The sequence below is a fragment of the Tamandua tetradactyla genome, chromosome 9, assembly GCF_023851605.1.
Source record: "Tamandua tetradactyla isolate mTamTet1 chromosome 9, mTamTet1.pri, whole genome shotgun sequence".
Lineage (NCBI taxonomy): Eukaryota > Metazoa > Chordata > Mammalia > Pilosa > Myrmecophagidae > Tamandua > Tamandua tetradactyla.
Window position 1 is genome coordinate 6,186,110 of NC_135335.1, and position 13,806 is coordinate 6,199,915.

General features: G+C 53.6%; 1 protein-coding gene across 3 annotated transcripts in view; it reads right to left on the bottom strand.

Moving 5' to 3' along the window:
• Window positions 1-13,806, bottom strand: part of LRP5 (LDL receptor related protein 5) — a 125,704-nt gene that overhangs the window by 72,624 nt on the left and 39,274 nt on the right. For all 3 annotated transcript variants that reach the window (XM_077115476.1, XM_077115477.1, XM_077115478.1), the window contains 3 exons: window positions 12,025-12,222; window positions 7,697-7,893; window positions 6,157-6,288 (listed from right to left, as the gene is read on the bottom strand). In XM_077115476.1, the coding sequence (XP_076971591.1) occupies window positions 6,157-6,288; window positions 7,697-7,893; window positions 12,025-12,222 (527 nt within the window). The remainder of the gene's footprint in view (window positions 1-6,156; window positions 6,289-7,696; window positions 7,894-12,024; window positions 12,223-13,806) is intronic.

Consider the following 13,806-nt stretch of genomic DNA (forward strand, 5'->3'; position numbering starts at 1 on the left):
ATGAAGCCGCCCCGGGGTCTCCCAAATCCCAGCCCGGTGCTGGGGCGGTAGGGGCCACTGGCTGCCACCAACTTAATAGTGTCCTCGCAGGGGTCGCTGCAGCGGGGGAGAGGCCCCGGATGGCACAGGTGCCCGCAGGCCCAGGACGAGGGAGGAAACAAACGCTCCCGAGCCCAAAATGGGGCAAGGGGAGGGGGTCCTGGGCAGGGAGGGTGAGACTCACGTTGGCTGCCAGTTTCCCCCACAGAGACCTCACCATTGCCACCCCCAACCATGCAAAAGGGGGAGGTCACTCGTTCTCCCCATTTTATGAATGGCCAGGGACCATAATGCACCCCTTCTCGGGGGGACCCCTGCACCCCTGGGAATGCCGCCCCACCCTTCTCAGGGAAGGCATCTAAGCTCTGCACAGAGCTAGCTTTCACTTGCTCAGAATTGGGGCGCAAGACGATTCACGTCCCCAAAGCGTCTTCACAGCCAGCTCCCGGGAGAATAAAGCATTCGGCACCGAGGGTGGGGGCCCAGGAACTGGCGGCCGAGCCTGAGTTCTGGCTTCAAATTCAGGATTTCCCCCAGCCTGGCTGCACGCAGGCCCCCCAGTGGGTCAGGGCGTGGCCGGGAAAGTGGAGGGACTCTGACATGGCAGGGCTGCTGTCCCCACCCCAGGCCCCATGGCGCCCTTCGCAGGCTGCATCCCATGGGAAGGGTGCTGCCTGCCCACACCCTCTCACCCTCGGCCGCCTCCTCAAGCCCCTCGCTGGCCTGGCCACGTGAGGAGGACATCCCGTCACCTCCACCCAACACACCCCCCCGACGCTACCCCAACCTTGGCATCTACTTCGGAGTCCATAAGTTTTGGGAAACAGTGCTCCAGGCGTCAAATCAGATTGCCTGCCTGGCTCACATCTCAAGTTCAAAGTGAGTCCTACTAGCTCCGCCATTTTACAGAACAGGATCCTGAAGCACAGAGAGGGCAAGGCAGCTCCCAAAGTTCACACAGCAAGGGCGGGACTCCAGGTCTCATGAAAGGACTGAGGAAACAGCCCTTGCCTTACAAAAAGGTGATCCAAAGTTGGGATTTGCCTGGCTGTGCAACTCTTCACTGCCACAAGGATTGTGGATCCTCTGGAGCTTCCTACACTGCCTCGAGTGCCCCATGAGGCACCATTTCCAGTGCCGCCCGTTTCCTGCACGTCCTTCTTCCCCATGGGCCCTTCCCCTAGCGGGGGCCACCTCGCAAGCCCTGAAGGTGAGGCCACCATTCCTTCCTCTCCAGGCACACAGGGCCTCACCCATTCCTCCGAGGTCCACAAGGGGACAAATGACCCCCGTGCCTCCTGGGCCCTCCCTCCTGACACCCAACCCTGGACAGCCTTCCCAGGGTGCTGCCAGCCCTTCCAGGCACCCTCTGACAGCCCCCTGGATAGGTGCCCATGCAAACTCCCTGCCGACCAGGACCCCACAGGCCAGCCGCACTGGCAACGTCCCACAGGATTTCACGTTTCATTTTTGTCACTTCACTCTCGTGTTAACAGCCGCCATCTCTGGTTTTCATAAGCCATAACCCCGCAGCCAGGAAGCCATGTTCTCCAGATAATTTACATCACCAGGGTACAAAACCACACATGCAAACAGACCCCTGCAGCCTGGAAAGCAAGGCAGGTCGGCAGTGGGGACACCCGGGTGGTGGCGTCTCAGTAAAAACCCACCCTTGGGTGGGCCACGGTAGCTTAGCAGGCAGAGCTCTCGCCTGCCATGCCAGAGAGCAGGGTTCGATTCCCGGTGCCTACCCACACAGAAAGAAAAAAAAAAAGCCACCCTTAAACAGGAAAGGAGAGGGACAAAAATTGGAGGGTGGGGAGCCCGTTTCTTATATACCCTTTGTTTTGTGGGGGTGCTCTTCTCTTTTTGTGAAATCTGAAACCCCACCTGGGCCCGCTCATTGCCCCACCACTGCCTCCCACAGGCGTTATATGGTACTGCATTTGCCCCCCACCCCCACCCCGTACCAGTCTGAATCTGTCGTGGATCCCAGAAAAGCTCATTCAATACTGCCAGGTGGGAACTTTTTGATTGTCTCCACGGAGATGTGACACACCTAATTGTGGGTGGTAACTTTTGATGAGATGGTTTCCATAGCGATGTGTCTCCACCCATTCAAAGTGGGGTTGTTTACTGGAGCACTTTAAGAGGAAACGATTTTTGAAAAAGCTTTAGAGCCCATGCAGCCTGGGACCTTTGGAGATGAAGAAGGAAAATGCCCCCAGTGGAGCTTCATGAAACAGGAAGCCCCGAGAGAAAGCTAGCTGACGTCGCCATGTTCGCCATGTACCTTTCCAGCTGAGAGAGAACCCTGACCATCATCGGCCTTCTTGAACCAAGGTATCTTTGCCTGGATGCCTTAGACTGGACATTTCTATAGACTCGTTTTAACTAGGACATTTTCACAGCGTTAGAACATACAAACTTGTAACTTATTAAATCCCCCTCTTTAAAAGCCATTCTATTTCCAGTATATTGCATTCTGGCAACTAGTAAACTAGAACATCCCCCAAACAGCAAAAGTTGCTCAAGCACAAAATATCTTTCACACTCCACCCAATATTATCCCTTAGAACCAACTCCATTTTCCAGAAATCCACCTTGGTGGCAAAACCTTGATTTGCTTCTCAGAAGTTTCTGGGTTTCTTCTCAACTCAAACTAAAACTTCAAGGTAATGCTCATCTATCCTTTCCCACACCACCTGCCCCTGGAACACTTCACCCTCACCGAAGTTGCAGGTAGGGGGAGAGAGAAGCCGCCAGTAGCCCGCAGCACCCACGCGATGATGGCACAGTCAGTGAAGCCTGTGGGCGAGTGTCCGGGCCACACCAACGGCCAAGCAGGGAACCATTTCTGTAAAAAATGTCTGTGACTCAAACAGTCATGTTCTCATGAAAAGTGGGGCCTCCTTGTCCCATCCCTTTAGCATCTTCTGTGAGCTTTTTCCGGCTCATTTCCCCAATGGGGCATCTGGAAGAAAGGCAGAAAGACGCAAGCTCAGCGCCAACACGCCCACCCCAGGCTCTGCCCACGTACCCGCCAGAGCCAGCCTCCCGTGGGGCAACAAAAACGGTTTTCATCTGCCACTTGGCTTCTCCAATGCGAGCGATCTGGAATGCTGACGAGAGCTCTTAGGAGGGCAGAGGCGGGCGGCGCCATGCGTCTGGATCACCAGGAGACCCGGACACCACCCTCCTTGGCTGGCGAGGCTGGGAGGCGTGGGGTTGGCACCTCCTGCCCAGCAGCTCCGGCTAGAACAGTTCCCCGCAGGAGCAGCAGAGTCTGCCGTCCACCACCCCTCGGGTGCACTGGGTTTGAGACCCAGAGATGCCTGCTCAGACCTTAGGCCACCTCCATGGGGGCCTCCCCACTCAGTCCCTGACCCCGTGCCCAACAAGCTCTGAGAGGGTTCTGGAACCCACAGCTGCCAAGCCCCAGGACTGGAGACGCACTGTGAACGTCTGCAGAAAGGACGCAGTGTCCCAAAGGGTTGGACCAGCGTGGGTCTGTCCCCAGGTCTCAGTGGCCCCAGCCACAGGAGCATGGGGGACCCAGAAAGGGGTCCGAGCTCCAGGTCAGCAATGGTCCCTGCTCCTGTCCCCATGGCAGCCTTGCTCCTCCCAGGGTGTGGGGGGATCCTCGGCACAGCGGGGGCCAGTCCATTTGCCCTGCATGTGGGCTGTGTACACCTCCCACGTGGCAAGCATGCACACGGCACTTTCCACTCCTGCTCCTGGGGTGGGGTGGCCCTGTGCCCCCAGCTCACCGACAAGGAAAGGAGGTGCAGGGCAGCCCAGCCCCAGGACCTCGGGGACACCTGGGCAAGCTCTTTCTGGAACCCTAGTCTGCTCCAGCTATGACTCTGGGAGGCTGCCCCTGCCCACACCCCACTTTTGGCCATACCCCAATTCTAGAACTGACCCATGAGGAGGCTTCGTAGGGCCCCTGCCCTAGGTCCTCTATGGAAAAGGGACCACACAGGCCCTACTGCACCATTCACAACTCAGGGAGCCACAGGTATCCCCTGCTCCTTCCCCACATGTCCCCTGGGTGAGGCCCCTGTGCAAGGATGGAGACCACACCTGCACCCAGCCTGTACCCTCCCTCTCCAGAGCAGATGGAACCACCAGCTTCACCAATGGATGGTGGCAACACAAGCCAGACCCAGGCCCACCCCCACCCCCATGCTTGCCCCTTTGGGGCAGCACGGCTCAGAAGTAGCTCAACCACAAAAAAGAACAGAAACATCCCACAGAGGGAGGGAGTGGCAAAAAAATCCATGTGACAAGCTGCAGGCACTAAAACTTATGTTTCTGAAGCATAATGACCACAGAAAAATAAATGTGTCTGTGCTGGTTTGAAACTACTAAATACCCCAGAAAAGCCATGTTTTAATCCTGATTCAATCTTGCGTGTGCTGCTACATTTCCTCTAACCCTGATTCCACACTGTAGGGTGAAAGCCTTTGATTAGATGGTTTCCCTAGAGATTGACCCACCCACATTAGGTGTGACCTTTGATTAGATTATCTCCATGGATACGTGGCACACCCAATTGTGGGTATGGATTTTTGATTAGCTGGAGATGTGACTCCACCCATTCAAGGTGAGTCTTGATTAATTTACTAGAGTCCCTTAAAAGCGGAAACCTCAGATGTAGATGTTCAAAACAGTTGCTTCAGAGCCAAAAGAGAGAGCAGACGCCTAGACACAGATGTTTGGAGACAGAGAGCCCAGCAGACACCACCATGTGCCTTCCCAGGAGATGCTAAGCAACCAGAACCCAGAGTTGTGTCATAGAGGAGCTCAGCAAAGGCCCACAGACGTTTAGAGAGCAAACCACTGGCATCAGAAGCTGGAAACAATGGAACAGGGAACATGGACCAGCAAATGCCAGCCACGTGCCTTCCTATGTGACAGACATCGGCCTTTCTTGAATCAAGGTATCTTTCTCTGGATGCCTTCATTTGGATACTTTTATAAAAGCTATTCTATTTCTGGTGTATTGCATTCCAGCAGCTTTAACAAACCAAAACAGCAACTATGGTACAATTTGTAAGTTTAGCCACACAGATAGCTACACACAACAGCAGCGAGAGGCAGGCACAGAAATATTGAGCAAGCACCTCCAGGTTTTCTCTTAGTCTCTCAACACACCAAGCAAGACTGGCTACTTTATTTGAAGTCCCAGTGCAAAGTAAAAACGCAGAGCATGAGGCCAAGGGGGCCTTCCTGAGTGTGGGGTCTGCATGACTGCACAGTTTTCATGACCGTGAAGCAGCTCTGAGGCCAAGCCCGCACCTGCCTCTGGGCCGCCATGTATGCTGTTCCTTCTTGGATGTGGGTACTTCCCCGCAGAGGCTGACCCGAACCTGATACCTGGAAATAAAGGTCCCCAGACATGCTTCAGAGGAGACGGGACACTCATTAAACAATAACAGTAACAGTCCATAAAGAAGCAAGTGCTGGAAAGTAAAGGAAAGAGAATAAAAAGCCGGAAAATATCCGAAGCTCTCTCCCCTCCTGCCCAAAGAGTGTGTGGCAGGCGGGGGGGTGGGAGAACCCGGCTTAACTTCTGCATCCACGCATGGCTGGAATGGGAGGCAATGATCAAAGTGGACCTTCAATTCTGTATCAAAATCGAAAGTGTTTACGAGAAAGCAGAAAAGGAGGCAACGAAGCCAACGCACATGGCTCGCCGTGCCGTGGACCGGACAGGCCAGAGGCAGGAAAGGAAGGCGTGTCCACCAGGGGCAGAGGGCCGTGGAGTCGCGTCCTGTTTCACCACATCCTCCAATGCTTTTTATCTCTTTTAGGATAAAAACAGCTTTTGCGCCACAGCTGATGGCGGCGAGCGTTTATGCACAGCACTGTGGTGGCAGGTCCATGCATTGGACGTCATCGGGCTCCCTGGGGCTGAGGAGCATGTCCAGGACCATTTGCCTACCGGGCAGCAGAGCCCATGTTTGAACATGAATCCCAACCCGTCTGCTGCCCAAGGACCACGGAGCCCGTGATTCTCGAAGCCTTCACCGACCAAGCAGGTGCTTCCAAACGGACCTGCGGGGTGTCCCAGTTGGCGCCCCACCCGCCCCCACCTGCGTCCCATCTCACCTGCCTTACACGTCTTGCCATTGTCCTGCAGCTGCACGCCAGTGGGGCAGGCGCAAGCGTAGAAAGGTTCCCGCGGGGACAGCAGGCACAGGTGGGAGCAGCCGCCATTGTCTTCCTCACACTGCGTGTGGACTGTGGAAGCCAGGGTGGCGTGAGAGAACATTCCGGAACAGGGCCTGCTGCCGCCACCACCAGCTACCACCCACCACTCACCTGATTCCAAATGAGCCAGCATCCCACCTGCTGGTCCCAGGACACAAAAGCCCCCAGCGTGTCCCCTTGCCCAAAGCCCTCCTCACTTGGCACCACGAGCCGCCCCCCCACCCATCCTGCCTCATGGCTGACCACCCTCCATGCTGGGCCTTCAGCCTCATCAGCTGGTCCGCAATTTCTCCAAAACCCACTGGGAACTTCCTGGTCACAGCTCAGAGAGGGCTGACCTGGGTTCCCGCGTTTTCTGGAATGGGCATTTGCCCTGCACCAGGACCCACCCTCCCAAGAACAAGAAAACCCACTTTTCCTTCAAGGCTCCTCTAAGGACACCTCCTCCAGGAAGTCCTCCCATGAGCACCTCCACTCCAGCAGGGTCTCAGAAATGCCCTGTGCAGTGAGAATAGGTAGGTGCCTGGAGCATAGGCCAGTCTTGTCTCTGTGACACAGCTGAACCCTGTGGGTTCAGGACGGGGGCCAATGAACGCACCCAGGCACTGGGCCGAGCCTCTTGGGGTACCAAGTGTGCTATTCATCTCCCCACACCATTCCACAACGAGTACATGACTGCATGGCACAGACGCTCCACCCAGAGCCAGGTGGGTTACTACCCCTGAAAGGGGAAGGGCCCTGGGTGTCCACTAGGCAGTGCCCTCCCCTCCCAAAGCCCCCACCCCTAAACTCACTCAGGCCCGTGGGCTGCCCAAATGCAGTGGGGGAATAACCACGATGCCCCTCTCCAGGAAACAATGCCAGGGAGCCTGCCTACCCCTCTGCCCTATGCTGAGCACGGCTGTCACCCCCAAACCCCCACTCCTAAATTCACAGTTCAAACCTTCTGTAACAGCTTGGCCAGAACCTCCCATGCCTTGTCCCTGTGGGAATGGGCATGCCCAGGGCTCTGGCCCCCAGCCCACTGTGGCGGGAGCTCTGAATGGCTGAGTTCCAAGCCTTTTACCAACAGGGACCCCGCCACTACCTTAGAGGGCCCCCAGCCTGAGGACCACGACTTAGAGCAGCTTTCTCATCAGTGAGCACGTAACCTCCATGAGGCCTCTAACTGGGCACCGTTCCCCGGCATCCCCTCACCACCTCGGAGGGGCCCAGGGGCACAACAGCCCCCTGCCCACCCCCAGGCCCTGGGCACCCCTCCACTCACACAAGCACTGCCTTGGCTCCTCCACTGTGCAGGCTGCCCCCCCAGACCCAGGCCCAGAGTCTGGGGCAGGGCTCTCCTGCATTAGGGGGGCTCGGAAATCACCTGCTGGAGCACAGGTGGGAGGCAAGCGCGGCCCATCAGGGCTCCGGGCGGCGGCAGGTGGGCACTCACCGTAGGGCTGCCGCTCCTGGCTGAGCACCTGGATGTCCATGGGTGAGTAGAGTGCACTCAGCACCTCCCTCCTCTTCTCCCCGCTGCGTTTGTTGCAGGCGTGGATGGAGCGGGTCTGCCAGTCTGTCCAGTAGAGAGTGTCCCCGGACAGCGTCAGGGCGAACGGGTGGGTCAGACTGCCCTCCACCACTTTCTGCCTGTGGCGGGGGGTGGGGGGGGCGGCAACACCGAGGGGCCGTCAGCAGCTGCCAGTGCCCCTGGCCCCAGAGGCCCCCTACGTGGCAAGCTCTCAAAGTGTCCAGCCACCCCATGGATCAGTCTGCACTAAACGGGACAAAAGCAGCTGCGAAAGAGGAAAGCAAGACTGGGGAGAGGATCCTGGGAGCCCCGGACCCCCACATGGACCCCGAGGCCTCTCCCAGTACACGAGGAATGGGGGGGGGGGGCGTCCCCTGCAAACACAGCTGCCCTCATTCCCCGATCGCAGTAGGAATGCACACCCATCTCCTCCCCAGGCAGCCTGTCCTGGGAGCTGGGGCTTGTGGCCAAGTTATCGGAGCAGGGAGGGGCAGGCAGAGCTGCAGGGACGACATGGAGCTGACAGTGGGCACGCCTGCCCCGGCCTGAGCTTTTCACAACTTAACATGAGCTGGACTGAATGGACCTGCTTATCCTTGTGCTGCCCGGAACACACTATTTGCCGTGTAAATTAGACGCGAGAAAAAGCTTTTCTTTCCTTACAAGGCCCAGCAGTGAGAACGCATTCTTTAAGGAGGCACTGGGAACTGGTAATGGGATCATAATTTTACACCACTGGTGGTGCGTGTGGCTATTTGTTTCATCTCCATCCCCTGTGAGCCCCCCGGGGTGGGGGCTGTAGGTGGGTGCTCACCTCTGTGCTCCCACCCCCTGGTAAAGCTCCTAGCAGAGAGTACATGCTTGAGACAGTGCATTAAATAAATGGGACTTCGGCACACGCTCTCTCAAGCCCCATGGCGCCTCCTTTGTTTGCCGGTTTTTTATTTTGTTCTGTTCGGTTCTGGTGACATCGCTGCGTTTGGATGAGAGCGGCTGGCGGATGGCTCGTTCTCCGGCTGCCCCTCCCCAGGCCCACCTTGACTGGCGGCACCATGGGCAGCTTCACGCCAGCTCCCGGCCTGCCACCCACCCTTGCCCCACAGCTGGCAGGATACCCCCCTCCCCACGTACAGCTGGCAGTCGACCCCAGCCATGCCCCCTACCTACCTCCCTCTGGGCCCAGGGGCTTCCCGGCACTCACTTCTGTGAGTGCTTCCAGGGTTCCCAGCACCGAGCCCTCACCGGACCCTAGAAACAGTCCTGAAGCTCAGGACACAGCAAAAGGGGGAGAGGGCAAGTCTGCCTGGCTCCAGAGCTCATCTGCTTCCTGACCTGGGCATGTTCACAAGGCATGTGGCCCCCGTTGGGCCGAAGCAGCCAGTGATTCCAAAGCCAGCGCGTGGTCTGACCAGCTGTGTGGCCTCGGGCAAATGCATACCCTCTCTGTGCTCCCTTAACACATAGGCTCAAAAAAAGAAACCCTTCCCAGGGCTGGTGTGAGGATCAAATGTCCTAGGAGAGGGCTGGCCTTTGTCACCATCATCAGCATTATCTTCACTGCCACTGCCACCACTGAGTTATAACCACAACCACACCTGCTGCCATCCCCTTCCCTGTCCTGTCACCATCCCGTCAGGACAGCCTGGGCCTGCAGTTTTCCAGCCTCTCGTCCATCCTTCATAATCACCAAGACCACTCAGCTCTCCCCAAGGGTCCAGGCCCCTGAGCCAGCCAGCCTGGGCTCACAGGGACAATGGAACAGAATATGCAGACAGCCAGTGATGCCAAGCTCAGCCTCAGCAGGAGTCGGCTGGCGAGGAACAGGGGCCTCCTGTCGACAGCCACAGAAGAGCATCCTCCAGACCACAAAAGCCCCAGCTGACAGCTGGATGCCAATCCCAGGACAGCCCCTCAGCCAGAAACACCAGGAGAAGTGGCATCCCACCCATTCCTCAAAAAACTTGTTTTCTGATCTAGGCTAGGTTAGGGGGATGTTTTGTTATGCAGCAGTAGCTGACTAATACACAAGGCCAGACAGAAAGGACCATGTCTGCACTTTGGTTCTGCTAGAGCAGCATCACCACCTTGGCATTGGGATGGAAAACGGCTGGGTCATGTCCTCTGTCCTGCAGTCAAGGACAGGGTCTGCCCTCCCAAGAGGATCCCCAAGACCCAGCCCTGAGCCAGCAGGCAGCACTTCATCAACGAGTAAACAAATGCCCTGTCCATGGAGGGCACATTTCTATATCCAAAGGGCAACAAGGTCGGGGGAGCCTCTGCCTCCCAAATGAACAGTAAGCTACACTGAACTGAAAGCCCTGAAAGCAATTACTCAATGAGGGAAAAATCCTTTATATTCCTTCATTTATTCAACTCATCTATGGAGTCCCCTAGAAGACTGGGGAACCCAGTGCTAAAGGGCTGACCCAGCTCCCACCCACACGATGCTTGTGTGCTGGGGGGCAAGGGCGGGGGAGAGGGGGCCGTGCTGAAGCTAATGGTTCATAATGCTGTCAGGCTCCTGGGCTTCAGGCCCACGATCCCTTCCCTGCAACTCTGAAACACAAACAGCTCCAAAAACTGAAAAGGGTTTTGTCACTCATTTGATGGCGAAACCTGATCTGTGTGGGCGTGAGGCCATTCGGTCTTTTCTACCCCACTTAGAATGTTCTGCATTTTGCCAGAAAAATACTGAGGGGCTCGACTGCAGCACCTGCCCCAGGCCCTGCACGGGGTGTGACAATAGATGTGTCACCAAACTGTCCACAGGTCTGAAAAACTCTGAACTTCAGAACCCATCACGCCCTGAGGGTTTCAGATAAGGGAGGGTGGACCTGCTCTAAGAAGGAATGCCAACCTGGGACTCAGAGTTACAGCACTGAAGCTATGAAAGTCAGCAGTAGCCCATACGGCAACTGCTTGAAAAGCTGAAAAAGTGATGAGACTTCGACTAGAGACACAAATGAAGCTGATCTGGACAGGACAAAGGTAAATCAGAACACAGGGTGGAGGATGATACGGCTGATATTTTCAAACTTCAACTTCTGTGTGAAAATGAAGGGAGAGATGTTTATTTGGTACAAAATTAATATTTTGGTAGTATATTATCTAATTTAACTTGTACGGTCAGTTTATTTGAATGCCATAATTACATGGAATCTAGAATAGAGAAAAGAAAAAGTATTTGCAAAGTCCACTTGGAGAACGGAGGAGAAAGGAGAAAATATTCAATTTCCAACCTGGGAGTTTCTGATATTCTCACAAGCAATGGGGATAACCAATTCAATAGGCTGAGCCTTTTACCTTGGGGTTCACCCCTATGAAACTTATTCCTGCACAGGAGAGGCTAAGCCTACTTAAAATTATGCCTAAGCATCACCCCCAGAGAACCTCTTTTGTTGCTCAGATGTGGTCTCTCTCTCTAAGCCAACTCAGCAGATGAATTCACTGCCCTTCCCCCTACGTGGGACATGACTCCCAGGGGTGTAGATCTCCCTGGTAACATGGGACAGATATCCCAGGATGAGTCGGGACATGGCATCAAGGGATTCAGAAAACCTTATTGACCAAACGGGAGAAGAGAGAAATGAGACAAAATAAAGTTTCAGTGGCTAAGAGATTTCAAACAAAGTTGAGAGGTTATCCTGGAGGTTATTCTTATGCATTATATAGATATCCCTTTTTAGCTGATGGTGTATTGGAGTGGCTGGAGAGAAGTACCTGAAACTCTTGAGCTGTGTTCCAGTAGCTTTGTTTCTTGAAGACAACTGTATAACTATTAAAGTTATAACTTTTACAATGTGAGTGCGTCATTGTGAAAACCTTGTGTCTGATACTTCTTTTATACAGGGTATGGACAGAGGAGTAAAAAAAATGATAATAAATAAATTAAGGGGGGGGCTAAGGGGTAAAAAAAAAAAATGAGTAGACTGAAATACTAATGGTCGATGAGAGGAAGGGATAAGAGATATGGGATGTATGAGCTTTTCCTGTTTTCTTTTTATTTCTTTTTCTGGAGTGATGCAGATGTTCAAAAATGATCACAGTGATGACTACACAACTATGTGATGATATATTGTGAGCCACTGATTGTACACCATGTATGGACTGTGTATGTGTGTGAAGATTTCTCAAAAAAAATATTCAAAAAAAAAAGTAGTTATGCCAGCAAATGCCCATGGCAGACTAACTGAAGGAGGCCCTGGTGTGGCAGGGGTGCAGAGAAGGGGAGGGGAGCCCCTGGCTCTCACCGGAACGAGCCGTCCAGGTTGGCGCGGTGGATGAAGCTGAGCTTGGCATCGGCCCAATACAGTTTCTGCTCCTCCAGGTCAATGGTCAGCCCGTTGGGCCAGTAAATGTCCGAGTCCACAATGATTTTCCGGGTGCTACCGTCCATCCCCGCCCGCTCGATCCGGGGCGTCTCACCCCAGTCTGTCCAGTACATGTACCTGACGAGGAAGGTGGACAAAAAAGCAAGAGGAAATCAGCACAGACCTGCTTTTGGTTCTGTTTTCTCTTTACCCAAATCTGGATATGTGAGAGACTATGAATCTAGTCTCCCACTTCACCCATCAGAGCTGTCTGAATTTCTTTTTTCCTAAGAATTTAGTAAACTATACTAACTTTTAACTTGGACAATCAAAATATACCATTTGCAACGTGTCCTCACTTTATTCTCTGGACACCTCTCCTTTGTACTAATACAAACCTCCCTCATTCCTTTAATGGCAGTAGGGTGCAATGTCCCATAAATAATTTAAATGATTCTCTGTGGGGCATTGGGGTCATTTCTAATTTTTGGCTACTACAAAAAATGCTGCAAACAAACAAAGGCAACTGAAACCACGCAGGAAGGACGCACACTGAAATGACAGCAGGCCTCCCGGGGGGTGGGCTGTGTGTGTGTGGAGAGGGGGTTGCTTTATCCATGCACTCAAGTTTTTAACAATGAGCGTGGACCTCCCAGCCATGGAAAAGGGGTGCAACCCAAAGGCTCCCTGATTGTGATCTCCCATCAACAAACTAAGAGGAACCGAGAGGCAGCAGGTTGCAACACCATGCCCGGTGCCCAGAGATTCCATCCCCCTCTCCAGCTTCCACAGGGCGACAATCCCCCCAGCGTGTGGGCCCGAAGGCCGGGCACAGCCCGGGACACAGAAGAGAAGTCACCCAACGTAGAGGACAGGAGTGTCCCTGGCTCGCCCACCTCTGCCCCACTGAGCCACGTGACATGGAGGGCGGCAGACCCACCTTCTTTCATTACCCAACTTCCCTTTTCCGCACAGAAGGATGACACAGCCCTGAATTTTTTTTTAATTGTGGCAAAAAATATTTAACATAAAATAAATTCAGATTGAAATGCTAATGATCAATGAAAGGTAGGGGTAAGGGGGATGATATGTATGAATTTTTTTCGGTTGTCTTTTTATTTCTTTTTCTGAATTGATGCAAATATTCTAAGAAATGATCATGATGATGAATATGCAACTATGTGACAATATTGTGAATTACCGATTATATATGTAGAACGGAATGATCATAAGTTAAGAATGTTTGCTTTTGTTGTTACACTTTTAAAAAAAAATTTTAATTTAATTAAAAAAAATATTTAACATGAAATCTGCCATTTTAACCATTTCTAAGCTTACGATTCATGAACGTCACTCACCATATTACACAACCATTACCACCATCTATTTCCAAACTTTTCATCGCCCCAATCAGAAACTCTGCACCCATTCAGCAATAACTCCCCATCCCCTCTTCCCCCTGCCCCTCGCAACCTCTCATCTACTTGCTGTTCGTACACTCTAGGTTTTTCATGGGAGTGGAATCATACGGTATCTGTCCTTTTGTTTCTGGACTATTGCACTGAACCTGACGCCCTCGAGCTTTCTGATGAGGGATGTGTCAAAACGTCATTTATGGCCAGAAAGCATTTCACTGCATGGAGAGACCACATTTTGTTTCTCCAGTCACCTGCTGACGGATGCTTGGGTGGCTTCCACCTTCTGGCAATTGTGAATAATGCT